We start from the raw sequence: 24702 nt of genomic DNA on the forward strand, positions 1-24702 counted from the left end.
AAAAGATACAACTACGTAAACTAGGAGTGCACCCCACAACCTCACTTCATATCTTTGAATTAATGAAGCATGTTGCATTCGTGGTAAATAGTCACATGTGAATTATAAAAACGGTGGAGCAGTAGATCTGGGTCAGTAGAGTGCACACAGTATTGCATAGAAGGGAGTGTGCCAAGGGTACTTTGCTGATGGTGGGAGGGTGGATGAAGTGGACCTTAGACTTCGCATGGTGTGCAGAGATGCCCCAAGAAAGCTGGCGGGCGAGCAGCAGCCATCATGTTATAGACAAGGGGCTGGTGACCTGTGCTCCATCCGTGTTCATTTGCTGCATGCAGTCGTCACTGTTTATACAAACATCTCAATTAAGCCCTGTGATAGTGACTTCCTTTATTTACTGGTTACTAAACTGGAAGTGGAATGTATTTTGCAAATTTGGCGTTTCAAAAGCAGCTAAGCATACCAGGGTATGGCGTATTCCTTTACTTATCTCTTCATTCTTCGGGAGGATAAATAAATTGCGGTCTGCAGCCCTCAATTGCAACAAAGAAAAAACGTCTTTAGTGTAATACCGCTGACAAAACAAAAAAAACATGCATTGTTGTGTGTTCCTCCGGGCTGATCTCCAGCACCGTGCAGTTTACTGCTGACACATTCGAATGCTGAATTCTTAAAAAGGGTTTATGGGGGTGCGAGTCCTTAGGTTACATGAGTGAGGAGGGGCAGGGATTCCAAAATGCTGCAGCCGAATGAGATATTTTCAAGTCTGTTGATAAACAGGAATGCTTGAAACCAGAGAAGAGATACAGCTTGCAGGTAACAGCTAAAGCGGACAATGATGACAGGCGAGAGCGCCTGATAGATTGTGACTGTCATGCCGACTGGTAAGCAGGCTTTTAAGGCTCTGTCTGACAGAGGGAAACAAATCTGACACTGGTAAGAGCCGAAAGTGTGAAAGGGAGGAGGCCGCGTGTGTCTGGCGGGCTGTGAGGCGAGACGTGATGACGCGATGTGACTGGGAGGCACTTTCTTCGTGGAGGTCTTGTCTTGCCCTTGGCTTTGATATTCATACTTATGCGGTTTGTACTGCGCATTGTGCACATGTAAACAGAATTAAGATCACACAAAAGAAACTGGGCCACGGCGTTTTGTTCTCCTGAAGCAAGGCTCCCCGGAGCGCAGACAGGCGTTCATTAGAATGAGTAACGCGGGAACGAAAGTCATGGCCGAGGCACGCGGATCCGAGCGCGAGCGCTCCCCTGGGCTGACATCATCAGACGGTGAGTAGGTGTCTGGCGATATCAGCCTCCGTCGGGTCGCGCCCCGAGCATCTGGCTTCCATTTCCATTCTCTGGAATCCGGCGCTTCCGAAAGCGACTGCAGCCTCGCCAGAAAGCAACCACAGAGCAGACATGCACACGCAGAACGCAGAAGCCGTCCCGGGATCCTGTTCATGGACTTAACTTACTTTCTTTCGGCTGTCGATCTCTCAAGGAAGGGTCTCCAGCAGTCGCGTAGCAAGGGTGCCACGAGCCCTCATGCAAGCAGAAATTATGTCCCTGAGTCCAGTTGGACCCTTTCTGCCCCACGCCCCCCTCTGCTGCACTATTTAATTATTTTTTTTAATTTCGAAAGATTTTGTTAGAATTTTTTTTTTTACATATACGGTACAGAGATAGTGAAGGCAATACTGGTCTTGTTATAACGCCGTCGGTGTTGCAATTGGCATACAGTAGATATGATGGGACACTTATACGTTGGGTATGCATTCACGAACTATGACGTTTGCTGCCTTTGGTGATCTTATGTGTTGCCTTCGAGAGAAGGAAAAAGAAAGTGGGAAATGAAGGAAAAGAGAGGACAGGAAGATTAGTGCGTTAGTTAGCAGCCATGATTCCAGAGCTTGCAATGGGAGGCGGCTGGGTTTGGGGTACCGAGACGTGTGGACTGCAAAAGGTGGTTTGTGAGAGGCCAGGTAGTTGTCCAAGGAGTGCCACATCTTGCTGTTTGAGCGGCAGTTGGGTGAGTGTTTTAGTGATATGTTGTCTGCTCCTCTTAGGAAAGTGATCCAGTTGAACCAACTTTTGAAGGATGCTTTCCCTGTGTCTTTCCAATTAGAAAGGATAGTTTTAACAGCAGCTGTAAGCAGGAGGTCAATCAGTTTGTTATCGTGACTGCTAAGGCCCTTGCCTCCTTTCCCCTAGCTATATGTTCTGATAAAAGGTAAATGGTTTGTGTTTTCAATCAAAACAGTTCATGTGAGGCTGTAGTAGAATGTGCATAGTTGTGGAAAACCACCAATACACAGAGATAATCTATAATATTTACAGTTTTTCCTTAAGGTGCATGTCGCTCCTGTAAATCTAAACAAGCATTGAAAATGCAATAGGTCTCGCCTTTGATTAAGTTAAAGCCATTTGCTTTGCTAAGGGTATTGTATAGCAAAGCAAATGGCTTTACCTTAATGAAAGGCGAGACCTATTTCATTTTTAATGCTTGTTTCTTAACTGCTGAAGGACTAGTGTCTAAGTAACATGGACACGTCTTGCTTTAGCATCTAAAATCAAAGCGTCCCTCTGTTGAGACTTATTCTGATTTGGAGGAGCGTTTCAGGGTTTCTTGTAAGTACAGAATCCGGGAATCACAAGAGAGAACACTTAGCTTTTTCTGCCCACTGAATTGCGCGTAACAAACTTAACAGCAAGTGTTTTTGTATAGTGCTCACTGCCACCCATTTTGTCTTTTCAAACCATAATATGAAAGCATTACTGTAGTCTCGTTTAGAGGAACTACGCAGGATGAGTGGCTAAACTGACACTGCTGGGACTCAAACTGTGGGTCGTAGCAGATGCCAGGCGCCCGTGCAACTCGCTGAGCCATCTTCCCGGTGTGACTCATTTACGACGGGAAGTGATATCCCACAGGGCATTTTATGGTCAGGATATTCCAGTATGATGTAAGACGGTCTGTATGGGCCAAAAGTTTAATACAACACCCCTATCAGATGCCAGTCAAAGTGCAAAACGAGGAAGGTACCCTTGTGCAGGGGTCGCAGCCATCCTTAGGGCAGTTTGGTGCACGACCGATGTGTTCTCGGTTTAATATCGTGTTCTGATATCTTGTACCGCCCACTCTTGCGGCAACTCCCCCCAACCCTTTTTACAGGCCCATTTAGGCAGACACCATACCTGGCTACCCTCTCTTTAAGCCGGATTTGCCTGCCCCGCCAGGGGTAGTCCCTGGGCAGCCCGTGTCCCGCTCGGCTGCTTCCCTTCTCCCGGTTCCGCTCCCTCGCTTCTGCCTCATGGCGCTGCAGACTCAGCGGTATCCGAGCACTTCCTGCAGAGCACGACGCCGCACTCTGGTGAACTTTTCCTCCAGGATGAGTCTGGGGTTCTGGTTGCTGACTGAGGACCGACCCTTCTCCCCACTCCTGCCACGAGTGGGGCGAGGTGGCCCCAACCCCCGGGCTGGAGCTCCAGTGGATGCGTCTGCTATCCACTGCCTGCCCCGCTGGGCAATTTGGAATTGGTGAATGTTTGTTGACAATAAAGGCTTCCTGTGCTCAACCAGTCTGAAGGTGTCTCTTATGGCGAGCATCGAAGGGAGCCAGTACTCCACCCATAAACAACAGCACAGCAAGCTCTGTTCTGACAAAATAAAAACACTCCTGCCATGAAATTGATGCAGTGCCTGTTTGCAGCCGCCACATCGACCTCCAGCACGTCCGGAGTTCCACACATCACATGTGGGCGGCAAGTTTTTCAGATGCATCACCTGCAGACCATAACCGTCTTGGATTTCCATGCCTCGCTTCTCCCTACAGTCCAGATTCGACGCAACACCCGTCCTGCGTGCAGCAGAACTGACGCATCGTCTCTCCAAGGACTCAGGAATCAAAGCATCCTTGTGTTTTCCAACTCTTCCATCCTCTGCAGCTGTTTTGCCTTGTGGATTTTGCCGCATCTAAGATACTTTGTGTAAAATCACCTCATCCATTGAGTTCTATGGACAGAATTGCTTGAAATCTTTTAAGAGTCATATGTTGGATTTTTTTTCGTTTTGGTTTTTTTGGTTTCAATAAATATTGTTTATTTTTCTAAACTGGTGTTGTGTCCATTTGTAGTGTTTTCACTGTGTTACTGTGTGTGTTATGCACAAATACTTAGCATATTGCCTCTGAAATAAGCCTGTCTGATCTTGCTGAGCTACCAAGGGGATGAACAGGGGTTATCTTTGTTGTATAAGCCCCTCCTCCTGACTAGAAGGAAGGATCCCTACTTGGACGGGGTGCCTACCACTGCCAACTAGAGACCCCCATTTCTAACAGGGTCCATGTAGGTTTTGATATCTTCTGGAAGTTCACCAATGACTATGGGTGCAGAGAGGAGGATGATTCAAAAGATGACATCCTCCTCTTCCCTTATAGACTCTGGCCTATACTTGTACCTACAAAATTCTTGAGACGTTTGACACATCCCCAGAAGAAGGCATCCTTTATCCATCTGGGCCTCCTACAGAAGAAGACTGTTCTTTTACCTTTTGGGTACAGAAAGCAGTGGAGGCAATGGAAATACCATTGCCCACTGCTGAAACCAAGTACAACATCCTGACTGAAACCCTGCAACCATTAACTGCACTTTGAAAACCTTTGCTCCCATTCTTTGAGGCTCTTTTGGAAGTACCTCTGACTTCCGCTCAGAAACCCTTTTCAAGCCCAGCAGAACACAGAGAAATTTAAGGACACCATAGCCCTGCGCCTTGCAGTCTAGAATGTATGTCTTCACGCGTGGTGGTGTATGCGTCATGTGCCAAATTGAACCAGATAGTTCCCTATGGCTCTTCCAGACTGTGAATAAGATAGACTTACTCTATGATTCACTTCCTTTTCAAAGGGTTGCCGTGGGCAATTTTAGGTCTCCCTTAAACTGCTCCTTACTGTAATTCCTCAGGAATCAACCTTCAGCCCCACTTTGTTTAGCCTCTATACATGCGTGTTCTATTAGCCAAGATCATCGATTCATATGGCCTTAAATGTTATGCCTACGGAGATGATATAAAGCTTATTCTGAAACTGGATGTGAATGCGGAGGAAACAGCTCTCAGATTTTCATCTTGTCTCAAAGAAGTATCTATATGTAAAAAAATGTAAATTGATACTTGTATAGCGCACTACTCACCCGCAAGGGTCTCAAGGCGCTTGTACGAATACCGCTGTGGAACCCATCCTTGCTTTCCCTGTGAGGCGTCCACTCCTGGGCACCTCCAAGGTGGAGGCCAGGCATCCTTAGCGTTGTGGGGGCCGTTGTGGAGATTAAGCAAGGTATTGCCCAGAGTTGCAGAGTGGGACTACATGATTGGAATAGGCACCGAGGCGAGAATTATCAGGTCCGTGGAATATTGAGCCCAAGACCCGCCGAGGCGGGGAATTGAACCCTGGTCCCGGGCCAGATCTCTGCATCAGGGTCTGCCGCTCTAACCATTGAAAATTGCAAAAAGCACAGTTGATGGACAGAATGTAGAACAATGTCATACATTCACCCCGGTACAAGGATCTGGGCCTAAATCCATCGTTTTTTTGCACTCCACACCACCCTGGGTTAGACACTGGCTATATGCAAATCAGCTCTGACCCTGTGCCTCATGGAAACAGTCCAGTCCGAACTACCAAGCCATGTCTTTCCCAGTCCGGAATCAAGCATCCAAGGACCGGTTTCTGGCTTTCAGCCTTCATCAGCCTGGATAGCTTGACTCCAGTGGTGTGGAGAGCCTGGGACTCACGTCTGAGTATACCCAGCGCACTCGGGGTGAAAATTGCAAAAAACACAGTTGATGGACAGAATGTAGAACAATGTCATACATTCACCCCAGTACAAGGATCTGGGCCTAAATCCATCGTTTTTTTGCACTCCACACCACCCTGGGTTAGACACTGGCTATATGCAAATCAGCTCTGACCCTGTGCCTCATGGTAACAGTCCAGTCCGAACTACCAAGCCATGTCTTTCCCAGACCGGAATCAAGCATCCAAGGACCGGTTTCTGGATATCAGCCTTCATCAGCCTGGATAGCTTGACTCCAGTGGTGTGGAGAGCCTGGGACTCACGTCTGAGTATACCCAGCACACTCGGGGTGAAAATTGCAAAAAACACAGTTGATGGACAGAATGTAGAACAATGTCATACATTCACCCAGTACAAGGATCTGGGCCTAAATCCATCGTTTTTTTGCACTCCACACCACCCTGGGTTAGAGCTCTAACCATTGAGCCACACTTCTCCATGGATGTGGATAGATATGGATATGGACCAATAACTCAAAAGTAGTCATCTTTGGCGATCCAACATTTCGGACAAGTTGCTGGTGGCTGGACAACTTGGGCTAATTTTCTGCACACTTGGAACATGCTAGAAATGTAGGAATTCAGAACATTTTTGGAACAGACATTGTTTTTTAAAAAACTATTTTATTGGGAGATTTTTAATTAACAAATTACACTGTTCATGACAGTATCCTCAGTTACACTGATATGGTTACATTATATATGCAGTCAACATATATCTTTGGCAGCGATGACCTTCAAACGTAAATCGATTGTGTAATCGAAACATTCGCCTCACCCAGCATCGCTAGTTGACAGCATGGTAGACATTGAAGAAACCGAGAAGATAAGTAGAGAACAAACTACCTTGAAACAGGGATTAAAATACAGATTTGTCTATTTCAACTACTTTTTGATAGGACTTCTAAAATATTTCCTTAACATATTGCAGGTTGAATAAAATGCAGAGGCATATACTATTTTGTGCTTAACAGATGATCAGCCATTCTGTAGTAGGGGATCTCTGTGTATAGTCATAATCTAGTGAATAGTCCCGCCCATGTGCGTGTACCCAGGAGCAATCAAAAATAATCTCTTAAAGTGTCGAAAAATGCAGAACTGCACAGACACTTAAGAGATAATTAAAGACAGATAATACAGCCTATAAAACAGGCTACACTGTCCAGTCCTTCAACTAGAAATTCAAACCAAAAAATCCACAAACAGCAAAGCCTGTCCAGATTTTCCTTGCCTCAACAGCAAAAACCCCTCTGGAATGATAGAGAGGAAGACCTGGACAGACAAGCCCCATAGGCTGCCATTATGTGGCTCAGAACAGGATACTGTGCCTTTAAGAGAACTTTCCAGAACTTCACAGTATCCCAGAATGCACTGCAGGTCCCTTTTACTTTCAGTTCTTTTTTCCGGCTCCTGCAAGCAGGACCCTGGAGCATTGAGCTCTCCCTTTTCAAGGGTTTATTGGGGATTTTTCACTATTGTTTTCAATTTGAGTGCTTCTAAAGTACTTTAGTGCTTTACTTCTTGGTTTCTGCACCCTTTTGATGTCAAATACGCCTACATTATTTGACAAATGCCCGGAGTGCTCCAGGAAGAAGGCCAAATCAGATCCCCATGAGGTGTGTATCCTCTGCCTTCCCTCTTCTCACGTTCCAGAGGAGTGTGAAATTTGTGAAGGCTTCTCTGGCAGGACCCTGAAGGACAGAAAGAAGATCAGGCTTCAGGCCCTTGAGGAAAGAAGGTTGAAGGCGCAAGGTGGGTCTGGAGGGGCTTCATCTGCACGTGCTGAGGCCTCTGGGGGCTCCCCAGGGGCAGAAAGACCAGCAAGCATCCCCATTCTCCGTCTGGGTCGATTGCACCAACTACGACGTCGAGAGGGATGACTACAGTCTGTTCCCCGTCTCCCCAGGGCTCTGGGTCGAGGCGACGCTCGACGTCGAAGGAACTGAACAGACCGCTGTCGAAGTCTCCTGTGACGATTTCGTCATCATCCTCGTCGGAGTCGACGTCAAGTGATCGACGTCAAAAGGCCCGGCGTCGGCGCTCGCCGCCATGGCGACACCGCCGTTCGCCGTCGCCGAAAAGGAGAAGATCGTCGTCGAGGGGATCCTCATCGTCGAGGAGTAGATCGCCGTCGAGGCGCAGATCGCCATCAAGGCGTAGATCGCCGTTGAGGCGGAGGTCGCCGTCGAGGCGCAGGAGGTCGCTGTTGAGGCGCAACAGGTCGCCGTCGAGGCGGACGAGGTCGCCGTCGAGGGGAAGACGGTCGATGCCGAGGAAAAGACGCTCGACGTCGAGGGACCGACGCTCGCCATCTGGTCGCCGTTCTTCGACGCCGAAGAGACGTGGAAGGAGGCCTAACGCCATGGGAGGCTCACCAACGTCCCAGGCTGGAAAGGAAGGCGGATCACCGAGCTTGGTGTACTCCGAGGTGTATACCCCGTCGCAGAGGCCGGTTACACCTCCGCCTCCATTGCCGAAGGGTCCCCATCCGAAGGCTCCTACCCTCCTCCTTTGCCACCACTTCCGCAAACCGAACCTCGACCTCAGTTGCCAGAAAAGCCACCTCCGGTTCCTCCGAGGTCGGTCTCACTGCCCAGACTTCCAAACCCTCGCAAGGGGACTTCTAAGCCGAAGGCCCCGGCCAAACCAAAGACACCCGCTCCGGTGGAACCGGCGGATCGACCGAGGCCTAGGAAGTTGCGATCACGCTCCGGACGGAGAGGAAGATTGAGGAGTCGACGCGGATCCTCCACTAGATCAAGACGTCGCCATAGGAGGCGGGGATCCAGGTCCCGCACGGACTCCTCCAGGACAAGATCCTATTTACCGACCTTGTCGGACTCCCCAAGGACTAGGGTGTCTCCGGTGAACTACATCAGTACGTTCCAGGAGGTTCTCCTGAGGGGTGCTACGAAATTGGGAATCACGGTGACGGTTCCAACACCCACGACGTCCGTGATCTTTGAAAGGCTTCACAAGAAGCATTTGTCTCGCCCTCTGCTGCCACTAGTGCCAGGTTTGGTAGAATCTGCGGAGGAGCTGTTCCTCACGCCAGCGGTGGTGAAGGCCGCTCCCTCCCGACTTCTGAAGAAGTACAGGGCCCCGGATTCGGACCCGGCTTTCCTGCGGATAGATCCGGTACCCAACTCTGTTATAGTGACGGCGGCCAGGAAGTTACACTCAACCTCCCCGTCCTCAACCGTGCCGCCCGATAAGGAAAGCCGGAAGGAAGGCTTGTGGGACTGCATCCACGGCCATGAAGGCCTCCAGCGATGCGGCTTTGCTGGGGTGGTAAGACCGTGCCCTGTGGGACTCCCTGCAACAGTTCACAAACCTTCTGCCATGAGACAAGAGGGAGGACTTCCAAGAGATCCTCAAGGAAGGGATGCTGGTTTCAAACCAGGTCATCAGCGCGGCTGCGGATATCTCTCTTTTGGCTGCCCATGGTTACTGTCATGGGATCAACCAGCAGCGCCATGCTTGGCTCAGGCTCACGTCACTCAAGCCGGAGGCCCAGCAGCGGGTGGCCAATCTGCCTTTTTCCGGGGAAACCCTGTTCGGAAAGCATGCCGATGATGAGATGGCCCGCATGAAGGCGGAGGCAGAGACCCTGACGGCTGTGGGCTTGGAGAAGCCCAAAGAAAAGAAGTCTTACCGCCCATTCCAGAGACGGTTCGGTGCACAGGGAAGAGGACGAGGGCAGTCTTCGGGACAGCAGCAGCAACAACAGCAACAGTTCCGGAGACCCTTCCAGAAGCGCCACGAGGGTGGAGGTGGATAGCATTCCTCTGCAGCAAACAAGGGCCGGTCGGGTCTCGACCCTGAGCGGTTACTTCCCCTTCATCCGTTACCCGCTCCGGTGGGGGGAAGCGCTCAATTTTTTCTGGCAGAGTAGAGAAAAATTACTCAGGAGAAGTGGGTGCTGAATATTGTTTGCAATGGATACAGTCTTCGGTTCACCAGCCGGCCTCCATCAATTCCTCCGGTCAGCTCACAGTATCAACTGTGCGAGCTTCAGGCGAAGGCCGATATCCTGTTAAGGAAAAGGGCGATAGAAGACGTACCTCTGTCTCAAAGAGGAAGAGGTCTGTACTCCCGGTTCTTTCTGGTGCGCAAGAAGGACAAGAACAAGTTCATTCCCATTCTGGACTTGCGACAGGCAAACAAGTGGATTCGCAGAGAAAAGTTTTGCATGCTGTCGTTGCATCAGATTTATCCTCAGTTGCAACAGGGAGACTGGCTGTGTGCAATAGACCTACAGGATGCGTACTTCCATGTGCCCATTGCACGCAAACACAGGAAGTTCCTGTGATTTCAAGTCGGCATCAATCATTATCAGTACACAGTACTGCCATTCGGGCTGAAGTCTGCGCCCAGAACATTCTCGAAGTGCATGGCAGTGGTAGCAGCATGCCTAAGGAAGAACAAGGTGTTTGTCTACCCGTACCTGGACGATTGGTTGATCAAGGCCTCCTTCTTGTGAGCACCCATCAATACGCTGTCAGCAAGCGTGTCTCCTTCGGAAGAGCGACGATTATCACTCCTTCGGAAGGCTCAGGCTCTTATGACCACTCCATCTACAACAGTGAGGGCGGTGTCTTCTCTACTGGGATCGATGGCCTCTTGTATCTTCCTAACGCCACACGCACGGCTGCACATGAGACCGCTGCAGGAGTGCTTGGAGGATCAGTGGGATCAGAGGAAAGGGTCTTGGGACGACAAGATACGACTGTCTCTGCATGCTCTTCAGTCTCTGAAGTGGTGGTGTTCAGCGGAGAATCTCCTCAGAGGGGTTCCCTTCCACAAGGACATTCGCACTCAGACTTTCGTGAAGGATGCTTCTCTCCAGGGCTGGGGAGCGCACTCCGGAGACTTACAGATTCAAGGAACGTGGTCACCGATGGAGTCCACGTATCATATCAACTTCCTGGAACTCAGAGCTGTTCACTTGGCACTAAAGGCCTTTCATCCGTCCTTCCAGACCAACTCTCTGCTTGTACAGACGGACAATACGACCACGATGTATTACCTCAACAAGCAGGGGGGCTCGAGATCACGCACCCTGTCACAGGAGGCGAAGGCGATCTGGCACTGGCTTCTGGCCAGAGGACTGACGATAACGGCTACCCATCTGCCAGGTGTGCAGAATGTTCAGGCGGACGCACTGAGCAGACTGATTCAGGATAACCACGAATGGGTCATAAACGACGAAGTACTAGGAGAAGTCTTCGCAAGGTAGGGGACTCCAGACGTAGAACTGTTCGCCACTGCCGAAAACAGCAAATGCCGAGACTTTGCCTCCAGGTACTACCAGCAGGGGGCGCTGGGGAATGCGCTATGGATCAACTGGTCGAACAGCTTTCTGTACGCTTTTCCACCCATTCCCCTGATTCCGGCGGTGATCATCAAGCTGTCCCAGCCCAGGGCGCAGATGATCCTGATTGCCCCGGAATGGCCCAGGCAGTGGTGGTTCACGGACCTGCTTCACCGGTCTCTTCTTCCGCACATACGTCTGCCATGCGGGCCGGACCTTCTCACAAAGTTTGGGGGGCAGATGTTGCACCCCAACCTCTCATCTTTGAGTTTGGTGGCATGGCTCCTGAGATAGAGCAATATAGCCATTTGAATCTACCAGAAGATTGCATGGACATACTAAAGGAGGCTAAGAAACCTTCCACTCGGACTTCATATGCCTACAAGCGGAAGAGGTTCTGTATCTGGTGCAAGTCCAAGAACTATGACCAGACGACGTGCAAGGAATATGTCATCCTTCCTTACCTTCTACATTTGGCGCAGTCTGGCCTTAATGTTCATTCCATTAAGGTTCATCTCGCTGCATTGACTGCCTACAGGAAATGCCCTTCCAAGACTTCCTTCTCCCAGATCCCTATGATCAAAGATTTTTTGGAAGGCTTGAAGAAAGTATTCCCTCCTGTCAGGCTTCCTTCGCCTTCATGGGAATTGAATGTGGTGCTGTCCAGATTGATGAAGGAGCCTTTTTGAACCTATTCATAAGGCTTCGTTGCAGCACCTGTCCTGGAAGGCGGCGTTCCTCGTGGCCATTACATCGGCCTGCAGGGTGAGTGAAATTCAGGCGTTGTGTTGCCAAGAACCTTATACTGTATTTCATGCTGCTAAGGTTGTTATGCTTACTCACCCTAAATTTCTTCCCAAGGTTATTTCTGATTTTCATGTCAACCCGACTATAACTTTGCCTACGTTTTTTCAGAATCCTTCATCTCCAGCGGAAAAGTCGTTGCATTCCCTGGATGTTAGGACGGTGTTGAAATTTTATCTGGATAAGACCAAAGATATTCGTAGGTCAGACCAATTGTTTATCAATTAGGGATCAGTCAGGACGGGTCTTGCTACCTCTAAACAGTCCATCTCTAGGTGGATTGTGTCCTGCATACAAGTTCAACTTTGAACTTTGTAATTTTAAATGTTCTTCATGTGTATTGGCACATTTTTTAAATTTTAATGTATGGCACTGCATTGCTGTTATCAAACATTTAATTATATTATATGTAATAAATTGTTCAATTTTTTAATACTGTTTTCTTGAATTTATTTTTTTAATTCTATGTTTAAAATTGTATATTCTCTTGATAATGTGGTTGTTATCGATTTTGGTTTCTTGAGTTATGAGGGGTGTATATAACAGAGATACCCCTACTACAGAACTGGAGTTACAGAACAGAAACTACTCCTTGCAGTACATCTGTTAAACATCTATTTGTTGCCAGTTGCTAAAAGATGCCTGTTTAATGCTTTATGTCATGAAGCCATTTATCCAGCTACTCAAAAGACCTATATGTCCTCGATGTTTTATTTATGTACCTTACATCTCACTTGCTGCACTCCACTTCAAAATATCTCTTAACAATCACCAAGTAAAAAAAAACAGGTTTAGTGGCCACTCTCTGTCCACAATTTACAGAGCGTAGAATGCTTCACCTCTTTCCCTAGGGCACAATCCAGTCTTGTCAAATTTAGAAACTTAAAAATGTTTTCCTCTTTGATGCCACTGTGTAACCTATGATCTCATATATTCAATTATGTTTCTCTTCTTGAAGCTCTGGGAATCTGCGCTTTGACGTAGCTAAGCGCCCGTATATTTCTCATTCACTCGTTCTAGAGCAGAGAAGTTTTTCTTCCCGGAGCTGGGTGCTCCACACTGCTAACACCATGTGCCTCTGGGTTAATACATTTACTCCTTGTGTGAATAGGTGGAAGTTACTGTAATAAGTCTCCCGCAGCACATGAAGAAGCTGTTGTCAGATCTGGTCAGTGATGGAATGAACACCTCCAAACAGATTTTGAAGTGTGACCTCAATTCCACTGGCACTTTGGCTTGATCCATGGCAGTGGTGGTCACTTTGCAAAAACATAACTGGATGCTCTTCAGAGGTTTCTCAGGTGGTGTCCAAGAGACAGGAACAGGCATTACCCGTAGCATCAGCTCCAGTCTTCTGCATCTGTCACTGGATCTGCCAGCTCAAAACATCTCTGACTTGGCCTCCCGTCATCACCAGCTTCTGGTGGGGGAAGGGCTGCCATTTGCCACCAACTGGGACATAAGGACAGACCGCTGAATGCTCCTGCTTGTCCTCATGAGCTGTACACTCCCCTTCCTGTACTCTTCACTGGACAGCCACTTTTCTGTCAGGATGCGCTCTCTGCTACACACCTCAATCTTGAAGGCAGAGGTATTTGCCCTTCTGATCAAAGGCACCATACATGTGGTGTCACTGGAGGAGAGGGGCACTAGGTGTTATTCCCTTGGTCCACAAAAAGGATCGAGGACTCATCCTTATGCTGGACCTACATATCTTAAACTGCTTAAGATGGCAAGTCAAGTTCAAACGGTGCCCTCCAGGACACCCACTTTAATCTTGCAACTCTCCCTATTCACTGTCTTTACCTCCGATTCCTTCTGGGGTCCAAGCACTTTCACTTTGTGGTCTTGTCATTTGGCATGACAACTGAGTTTAACCAAAGTAGTGGCCATGGTTGCACTTTTGCTCCGAACATTTTTTATCCCAGTGTTTCTGTACTTGAATGATTTGCTGGTAAACGGGGAGCATTCTTCACTAGTCTCAAAACATCTTCAGAGTACCATGACCCACCTGGTTTTTTTTTGTGTTTTTTTTTCAATGCCCAGAAGTCTAATTTCATGCCCATGCAGATGTTAGCCTTCATAGCAGGATATTCAGGTCCTCCAATCCAAACCTTTGATATTGTGGCTGCACTTCTGCAGATTAAGCAATGCCAACCACAGAACTTCTCCTTACCCATGTAAGTGGCTGCTGTCATTTTCACTGTCGCAAACCCACACAAAATCTGTTTTTGTGGGCCACAGATCAAAGTTTCTTGATGTAAGCTGGAAGTTGTGAATTTTTTCTATTCTATCCGCTCTGATGTTTTGCGTTTTATGCTATCCCTTGCTAAGGAGGCTATTTAGTTGCCATTTCCATCTTACTGTTTTCTCTATTTATTCCTCTTGGTGACACCTTTTTGGAAGGGTTAAAATATTTTTTCTCTCACACTGTTTATTGTTCTTTAGTGGGAACTGAATCTGGTGTTGACTTTGCCCACGGCCTACCCATTGCACAGTTGTCTGATGCATTTACTGATGTTAAAGAGCATATTCCTGATGACAATAACTTCAACAAGTTTGGTTGATGAACTTCAAGGTCTTATGGTTTAGACACCTCTCGCTGTGTTCTACAGAGATAAAGTGGTATTTAATACCTGCAATTGTTGAAAGATGAGTCCACCTTTTACATTGACCAATCTATCTGTCTGCAATCTTTCTTTCATCCTCCTCACCCAACTAGGGAGGAGGAGAGGTTGTAAAGATTGGACTCCAGTATATCTCATTAAATCGACTGCAAACGTCGGGTCAGAGTGGATGATCAGCTCTTTGTGAGCTTTGCTGCAGCCAAGAAGGGAAAAGTGGTAACCATGCTCACAATCTTATGCTGAGTTGTTCTCTGCATAAAGATTCAATCCTGTTTTTGTGCCTGCTCAATGAGGGTCATTGTGGTGTTTACTCTCTTACTAGCGGCATCTCAGTGACAGATATTTGCAGAGCAGCAACATGTTCTTTGTACATACTATTGATACACACGTTTGCCTCACAGCTGAGTCCCATAGTGATGGAAACTTTGCCAGGACTGTGTTTCATTACTTTCTTGGTTAATCTGTATTACTTAATCCCACCTCCCCGATAGTATTTCTCTGGGATTCATTCATAAGGTAAGGAATCTACAGGAAGAAGTTGTGGATACTTTATCTTCTCGAAAATTCCTCATTGCCTTCTCCCCCCAACAAGTTAGTGATGTTGGTAATAACATGCGCAGGTATGCAGACGTCTGCCCGCCTTAATGGGATGCAGAAAGAGTCTAGGAACTGACACCAGCACACAAGTCACTGCTACATATCCAATGATGTTGTCACATCTGAATCAAATGAAGTCACTGGTGTAGCTGCATGTTGTCACCTGGCTGCACTGGAGAGACATTGCTGTGGGAAACGTTTTCTGGATCCAGTCTGGCATCTGAAGGACATTTATAAACTGAGGAATCTGTGGGAAGAATCATTAGTCACCAGACGAATCATTACCAAAGGTAAGTAACTTTCCCTTTCTGTTTAAATTAAGCTAGGGCATGCCTTTTGTTTCCTTGCTAGTGCCTCGTCATTTGGTGGTAGAGTCCGCTGTATGTCTTCTTTGGACATTGAGAAAAACAGCAGTTTATTCGCTGTATCATTTCGTTATTGGGCCCATTATATTATCTGCCCTTGATGTGCAATAATGAAACGACAAAGTTGTTTACTGCTACAGGTATGTTCTTGTATACTGAATATTATATATTGTTTTTAGGCCAAAGGCAAGGAAAGGCAGTGGCTCAGGAACCAAGCTCTGGGGGAGCTGGACGATGCGAAAATCATCGATGGGCTCACTGGCGAAAAAGCCATCTACAAGCGACGAGGAGAGCTGGAGCCAGAGGTGAGCACTCAGAAAATCAAAGTGTTCGCATATCCACCAAGGAATACTCTTAAAAGGGAAAATCTTTATCTTCTGTAACGAAATGGTCCACTTTTTTGCAGGGCATGTTAGCAGGATATTATGATACCGTAATAGTGCTGAGAACATCCTCACTATTGGAGGGGTCAAATGGCAGCACATGTGTTTTTGCATAATGCAGGAAGCACATTTATTGAGAAGTCTTCCTGAAATCTATGGGATTGCTTCTAGGTGCACGTGCACATTTCTTTCTCCACCCTCCACTACATTCAAGAAATTCATTGTTTTACAAAGAAGTAGCCGCTCACTGGAAAAGAGGTGTACTTTATTCGTTATTTTTTGACAATTAGTGGTCTATAACTCCAAAAAGATTTGTGAGTATATTTTGGGAGCCTTTTCAAACGTTTTTAGATTTATATGAGTCTTTCAGAGTGAAGTGACATGCTTCATAGTGCTTAAATGTGCTTCACACCTTTAAGTGCTGACGCTGCACAAGTCGTTTGGCGTGGATGGCTCTAAATTCATGAATGCAGGTGGAATCGATATTCTATATTACTCCATTTGACGAAGATGGGATTACCTGTTTTTGTATCCCTGCCTTCTGAAAGCATTCTGAAAGAAGGTGGCAGTCATATATCATATTACGGTATTTAAACATGGTTTGAGTGGCACAATGCATCAGTAGATGCAGTGTGTATCACTGCCCTCTCAGAGCAGTGGGTGAAGGTGGCAGTGATACATTGTATCATTACATTAGAAGACGTTTGCATTGATGAACTGCATCTGTAAAAGGTGGTGGACACAAAACCCATCTCTGCCATCTAATTAATTAATTTAAATACTATTTATGGTTGCTAAAAACGTTTAAAAAGTGTAACTACATTTTAAATTGTTTATTACATTAAATAAACAATTAAACTATAGTTATTGCTATCACTGATAAGTATATATATATATATATATATATATATATATATATATATATATATATATATATATATATATATATATATATATATATATATATATATATATATATATATATATATATATATATATATATATATTACCTAGGTATATATAGTTAGGATTTTTTTCCTATGGGATTTCTGAAAATTCTCTGTCGAATAACTTTGGCGTTTGTGGACGGAATTGGCTGAAATTTTCAGGAAAATGGCACATTTTGTTTCTGAGCAGCCCCTGAAAATGTGGGGGGGTTACGTCAAGGGGGGGCCGAGAAAAAAGGGGGGTCCCAAAACGCGTTTTTCCCATTTATTTTTCCGTAGGGCCGTTGGAATCACTTTTAGCTCGAACGGCTGAATGGATTTATACGAAACTTGGCAAAATTGTAGATTTAGTTTGCCCGACGTGCCTTTGCTATGTCTCAATATATGTGCTCCAGTGGATTTTGAGACATTAACATTTGAAAAAACAGATATATCTGTGACAGCGTCCCGGTTAGCGCCCCGGTTCGCGTACCTGACGCGTAACGGAACTTCGCGAGGAGAAGCGGATTGGCTCCCCGGTGACTGTCAACATTCTAAACAGTCCGGAGCGGCCGCCATCTTGTGTCTCGGTAGGATCGAGACACAAGAGGTGGAAAAAACAAAGTGGGAAATGAGCATGAGGGGGCAGAGTACATCCTCCCTGACCCCCTAGGTTTGATGAGGGGGCTTTAAAAGGGCCCCGCGGGGCAAAAAAAAAACAAATTTATTATCGTTTTTTTTGCGGGGGGAGCGCCCGGTACGCGCACCGGGGAGCGTAATATACGGAAAAAAGAATGAAAGAATGTTCAAATATTGTATGTTTATTGATTGTTCTTTTTGTTGTATTTTTTTTTAATTTTTTTTATTTAAGAACCAACATGTAGGTACCAATGCAGAGTCTAAAAATAAATATACACCGTTTTCTTTGGAGATATCTTGATATCAGAAGTTATTGTGGTATATGGAATTAATAGCATAGTCTGTGAGGAAAGCAGAAAGAACATGGAGGCAGGAGATGATAAAGAGATGTTAAATACACATTGGAGATAATATAGTGGGAGAAAGGAAGTAACTATGAGCAAACTTACTATGTAACACAAAAAAAGTTGCACAGTATATTTTAAGTCTCAGTTTATATTTTATCTTTTTGGGTACTATTTCATAATTTTCATATTAAAAAGAATAATGTCTCAAACAATTTTAACTTTTAAAATTTAAATTTATTGTTCTGATTTTTCATAATCTAAGAGAATTTGTAGCATTAAATCATCAGGAATGTCCTCCTTTTCATTCCAAGAATCACATTCACATTCTTCAGCACATTTAATTAATTCTCCGTCTAATGTGTCATCCAAAAAGTCAATTTCTTCATTTTCTTCCTTTGGATTGTTTTCAATCTTAATTTGAAAGGAAATATTATTTTCTTTCTGTTGTGCTTCCATTTTCTTGCTGTAAATTGCATTAAAAAAATATATCAGTGGAGATAGGGCACTGTTGGGTTTAAGTTCACACAGGTGCTTGTGACAGTGAAGTAATCTTTGGGCAGTGCATGGTTTCAGGCAGGAAGTAAAACTATTAGAAAAGTGCCTGTGATGAAGCCTAAGTAAATTCATAATTATACCACAGAAGCCTAACTCAATCAATAATTTAAATAATTAAGTCTTTCTCAATGACTAACTCTTATAGAGGGACAGTATGTAACTATCTGAAAACGTTTTCCTTATTTAATTTAAAGTGCATAACATAGTTCTGCTTTCAAATTTTTAAAATTATATCTTACCTTTGGAAAAGAAGTTAAAGTTCACAGTCAAAATGCTCTTGAAATGTACTTCAGGAAGTAGTAGTCAAAATGGCTGTGTTTCTCTCTCTTTCTTTATATATATTCAGGTACATAACCAATCAAATGTCATGAAATAATAGTAGAAAATGAAAGTAACATTTTAATTGGTTGTCAATTCTAACACTTCATATGTGTTTCTGTCATGTAATTTACCTCAGGATATTTAGTCGTTCCTACAGCATAATTTTCTCAATGGAATTCCATCAAATTTGGGTAAATGGTAGGGGCTGCTATGTAGTAGGGCCTATTCTATATTTGATGAAAGTCTCTCCAGTGGTTTTTCTGTAAATTACTTTCCCACCTTTTTTTAGCGAGCGCTCACCGGTACGCGCACCGGTACGCGAACCGGCAGCGTTACGGGAGTCCTCCATTCTGTGTATCGGTAGAATTGAGACACAAGATGGAGGGGAAACAATGTTCGGAATGGGTAGAAGGGGGCACGGTAGACACTTTGTGACCCTCTAGGTTTTTTGAGAGGATGCTCATATAGGCAAAAAAAAAAAAATTTTAAATTTCGCGGGGGAGCGCCCCGGGGAGCGTACTTTGATGAAAAATTGTGAAAAAAGTTAGAAAAAGATTAACGTTTAGAATGATCAGAGGTAGGGTAGCTCTAAAAAGAGCTATTGGGTTCTGTGGCTGATTTAGGTACCTAAACACTAGACACTAGACACTAGGTGTCTGTTGTCACTGAGTGTATCTAAGGTTATATCAGAGTCTGTAGAGGTTCATCGTATTAACACATGAATGATGTCATCTGTGATGTTGTCAGTGATGTCATTTGAGTTGTCATCAGTGATGTCACTGACCATGTCATGAATGATGTAATATGTGACATCATCAGCAGTGGATTGCGGGTGCGCGATATATAGTTAGTGCAACTAACTATATATGCGAATTTCAATGGTGTTGTGTGAGTAAAATAAGGTTTTGTAAATGCTAATCCCTAACTATATATGGTCGATAACCTATGGTTTTTCAGTGAATTTTCAAGGTTTTGTAAATGCTAATTCCTAACTATATATGGTCTATAACCTATGGTTTTTTCAGTGAATATATATATATATATATATATATATATATATATATATATATATACACAATAATTTAATTAATGTATCTTTCATTTGTATTCAGCGTTATTTTAATTTCCTGCCTCCAGTGATATTTTTTCAAGTGTGCATCTTTCAATATCAGTGGGTGGCCATGTGTGGTGCTTGACATACTCCAAAACTGTGCTGGGGGACATTCTGTGTTGACACTTTAAGGGCTATGGTAACTTTAAAAGTGGGTTTTCTGAATTTCAATGGTCTGATCGGTTTTGTGGGTGTGTTCTTTGTATTAGTATGTCCCTCCCAAACCACTCAGTAAAGTTTCAAGAACCCCAGCCATGTTTGAGTTATTATTCCCCACTGTGGGAGAGATCTCTGCACATAAACTTAGGAGAGGTAGAGGCAGTAGTCTCTCATGGGAGGCTTCTGAATTGCATTTTGAAGTATGTACGTTTTTCTAATATAGCACTGTACTACTAACTACAACATTATAATATATACTATAGAATGCAGTTTGTGAATCCGGGTCCTGAATTTGGCATAGAAAATTCTGAGAGGCCTTTCGCAATTAGTGTTGGCATTCATGATATGGGATTTATGTACTCAACCTGACATATTTGTCTATCTACTTGTTTATGAATGCAATTTAGTAAACAAGAACTTGGTTTACTTTAACTGTTTTATTTTTTGTTAAGAAGCAAATACATATTCTTCTCCTGCAACCATTCACCGGCGAGAGGCGTAGAATCATTTTCTGAAAATATCGTATAAACCAATAACTACCAAAAAATAGGTTGGCAGCGACCAAGATGGCCGCATAGTTTTGTGGCGCTCCGGTGGCAATCCTGTTGACCCCCAAAATCCGCCACTGGTCCGCCAGATAAACGGCGTCTGATGCCGGAATTGAGGAGCCCTTCTACTCCGACGCCTGCTGTTCCCTCCCCGGTGCGAATCTGAGCCCGGGCGACGGAGATTCGGGAGTTGGCGTTTAGAGGCCGGCCGCTGCCTTTGCTTTGGGGACCCGGCGGTGGAGCACCGGCCTCGAGTGAGGAGAGGCGCGGGGCGGAGACACGGGACAGCGGCTGAAGGCGGCACTCGACGCTGAGGAGCCCTGGAACGCGGATCGGAGTGCCTCTTGCCTCCCGACCCTGTACTGGGGCTGTGCCCGGACGGCGGCAGGTGGTGGACCGGGGGACGATCTGCCTGAGCCCCCGGCGACTGGACCGGACTGCCGGAGACATCGTGGGCATCTGTGGCGGCCGGGGGGCGATCTTTGTGGCCTGCACCTCCTGGCGGGACCCCTGAGGGACTTATGGCGCACCCCCCCTGAGGCCGCTCCGTAATCCACTGCAGTGAGGGAGGCGAGTGCGGCGAGGAGCCCGACGGAGCGGCTGGGGGGCCTCAGCAAGCCGGGCTACTGCCTGGAGAGTAAAGTGTGGATCTGCGGCCTTGCGCAGCGGCATTGGCAGCAGGGCCCTCTGATCTACCTTCCCCGGGGGACGGGGCGCTATACGCGTGGGACGGAGGCAGCTTGCATTCACGCGTCTGTGGGGCATGGTCGTTAGGCCCCAGTGTAGAGCAGGACTGGAGCCTAGCAAGGCACGAGGCGGCGGCCTCGACTAGCACTGTGTGGCCTGGTGGGCATGACGTGCCACGGCGGAGGGGGTCGGTCAAGACGCAGGACACCTGGGGTTGAGTCCCTGTATGTGAGGCTGGCCACACAGAGGTAGATTGATCAGGAGACACACGACCCTGCTTGGCTGCTGGGGGGGCCCGTCCGGCGGCTGGGCCCCTTTGCTGAGGCCCGTTGCATCAACCAGAGCTCTTGTTTTGCTATTCTGTCTAGCCGACGGTGGGGCCTGCTCCCCGGGCGGGAGGGCCCATACCAACCACCAGCGCCGGGAATTTGAATTTGAATTTACAAAAATTTATATAGCGCACGTATACCATGCGGTTTCATGGCGCTAGGAGGACGCTTAGCCAGAGGTGGGTGGTAGGTGAAGCAAGATGCTAGGATGGGAAAGCATCGGAGAAAAGAAAAGTCTTAAGTGCTCTACGAAAATCAGAATAGGAGGGGATAGATCTAATGTGGAAGGGAAGAGAGTTCCAAAAGGTAGGAGCAAGGACCCTGAATTTCAAGCCCCCGGATTTCTTTTTCTTAAACCGGGGGACAGAAAGAAGAAATTTAGTAGAGGAGCGGAGTTCTCTGTTGGGGCAGTAAGTACTAATGGCGGAGGAGATGAACTCAGGGGCAGTCCCCGCCAAGGCCTGGAAAGTGGTGCATCCCAATTTAAAGAGAGCCCGCTCTTTTATAGGGAGCCAGTGTAGGGATTGGAGAAGGGGAGTGACGTGATGAAATCTGAGTAGGCCATAGATCAAGCGGGCGGCCTGATTTTGGACAAGCTGGAGATGGTGGAAAGCATAGGCGGGAGCTCCGTTATATACAATATTCCCATAATCCAGCCGGGACAGAACCATCGCCATCAGGATTAATTTAAGGGCAGGAACAGAAAAGAACCAGGAGATTTTCCGTATGGTGCGAAGGGCAAAGAAACAGGAAGAAAAAACAGAGTTGATCTGAGTGTGGGGGGTGAGGTGTTTGTTGAGTGAGATCCCTAGAGTTTTTACAGAAAGAGAGGGAGTGGGGGAAGTACCCAAGGAAGGGGGCCAAAAACTGGGGGACTAGGGACTGGGAGTGCTACCAGTAACAGCAAGTTCCGTCTTATCCGGATTTAATTTCAGATGGTTGCCGTTCATCCAATCACTGATGAACAGCATAACCGACTGGAAGTTGAGTATACTGGTAGGGGAATGTGACAGGTGAACGATGAGTTGGAGGTCATCAGCGTAATTGTATACGGTGACCTCCATGTTTTGTAGTGCAGAAATAAGAGGATAGATATAGAGGTTAAATAATAGCAGAGAAAGGGAAGAACCCTGGGGGACACCACACCGGACTAAGTGAGGGGGGGCGATGAATTCGGCCAGGTGGACGGCCTGAGAGCGATCTCTCAGAAAGGAGCTGATCGAGGCCAAGGCAGGACCCTCGATACCCGCCGCCCTGACACGGGTGAGAAGGATGGAATGATCAACCGTGTCAAAGGCGGCGGAGAGATCTAAAAGGACCAGGGCCTGGGGCATATTGGTATCAAGCCCCTCTCTGAGGTCGTCCATCACAGAGATAACCACCTTCTCGGTGGAGTGCTGAGGGCGAAAGCCCGCCTGCCGGGAAGCAAATCCCCCACTCTCCTCAATGAAGGCACCTAGGACCTGAGTAACGTGGGCCTCCAGGGCCTTAGCCAGAAAGGGGAGGAGGGAAATGGGACAGTAGTTAGAAGGAGAGGTAGGGTCAGCCCCCATTTTTTTTAAAAGAGGGATGACAATGGCAGTTTTGTGAAGGGCTGAAACCCTTTTTGGGTAGCTGTAACGCTTTACAAATCAAATAAATAAAATAAAAAGAAATAAATAAACCTCGGAGACTGGTCACTAGCGATAGGAGCACAAGAACCGCTTCAGCTCCGTCTGGGTGGCATCCTGGTGGAGGGGCCTGTGAGTGGCCGCCCGACATCCTCTACTAGTATGCGGAACAAGAAGATCGCGGCGACTCAATCCAACACGATGGATAACTACACTGTGGACCCGGCCGGTGCTGTTCTGCCCCACCCCGGACCGTCTGAAGAACCCCGTGAACCGTCCCTCTCCTCCATTATGCAGGCCATTCAATTCCTGGGCACTACATTGGAGTCTAAAATAGACAAAATGTCCATTGAGTTGACGCTCCAGAGGGCGGATCTGAACCAAAACATCGGAAAAGGCTACACAGAACGCTGCTGCTATTACAGACTTATAGGGGGGCGCCAAGTCGCTGCAACAACAGGTCCAACAGCTCACGCACCAGCACAAGCAGATGGCAGCGCGGTTGGAGGACCAGGAAGCGAGAGCCCGAAGGAACAACCTTAGGGTGGTAGGCGTGCCGGAAAAAATGGAAGGGGCCAGCGTGGAACTGTTCCTAGAGGACCTCATCTTGAACACTCTAAAACCCAAGAGACTGGCTAAGTTTTTCGTCACAGAGCGAGCACACAGGGCGCCGGTCCCGCCGCCACGCCCGGGGCGCCCGCCACGAACCATTATTGCGCGAGTACTCAACTACCGAGACCGGGACGCAATCCTACAGGCGGCACAGCAGCATGGAGACTTGCGGGTGGAGGATGCTACGATACGTTTCTTCCCTGATTTCATGCTCAAGGTCCAGCAGGAGCGCAGATCGTTTGACACAGTCAAGAGGAAACTGAGGGAGTGTGACCTCCGCTACATGATGTTCTTCCTGGCACGGCTCAAGGTGCTGGCGGAGGGAAAATCCTTCTTTTTCACCACCCCGGAGTAGGCACATACCTGGCTGGAGGGGCGCGGGCAGCGACGGAGGGGCCCGGATGGTGAGGGTAGTTGAAGAAGCGCGGCCCCCCGGCTCCGGCCTCATCTGTGGAGTTGGCGGGGGAGTGTGGCAGCGCCGGGAGAATCCGTCCCCGCGGGTGCGGGGGCGGACCCGCAGCCTCTCTGCGTCTCCGGAGCTGGAGTGAGGAGTCGGACTAAATCAGCTCAGACTGGCAGGCTCCTATGGACATGTAATGTATGATGACGTTGTACTGTTTGTTGAGACTGTGAATACTCCTCTTTCTGATATCCTGAAGGGGAGGGGGGGGATTGTTCTGAGCAGGGGTCCTGTATATATAGATCTTGCTTGAACTAGTGTGACGGTGATGGCTGCTCGTCCTCACCCTAGCGGGGAGCATTATTTACGGTAGGGGGGGGTTCCTTATCCATTCTGGGCCTTTGGTTCTGGCTGTGACGTTCGTTGGACTACTTATTGTATTACACGGGGGGTCAGGGGTGGGAGCCCCAGAGGGTAGGATTGGCTGCACCACTTACCCCTAAGGTTATCGTTTTAAGGGCTACAGGCG

At 47.0% G+C, this 24702-nt stretch overlaps 1 protein-coding gene across 1 annotated transcript in view; it reads left to right on the forward strand.

Annotated features, from left to right (window-relative positions):
• The window catches only part of VWA8 (von Willebrand factor A domain containing 8), a 1363176-nt gene that overhangs the window by 1306430 nt on the left and 32044 nt on the right, over window positions 1-24702 (forward strand). Inside the window, exon 41 of the mRNA XM_086935029.1 lies at window positions 15726-15851. Coding sequence (XP_086791155.1) covers window positions 15726-15851 — 126 coding nt within the window. The remainder of the gene's footprint in view (window positions 1-15725; window positions 15852-24702) is intronic.

Source organism: Lissotriton vulgaris, chromosome 8 (genome assembly GCF_964263255.1).
Source record: "Lissotriton vulgaris chromosome 8, aLisVul1.2, whole genome shotgun sequence".
NCBI classification, from domain to species: Eukaryota; Metazoa; Chordata; class Amphibia; order Caudata; family Salamandridae; genus Lissotriton; species Lissotriton vulgaris.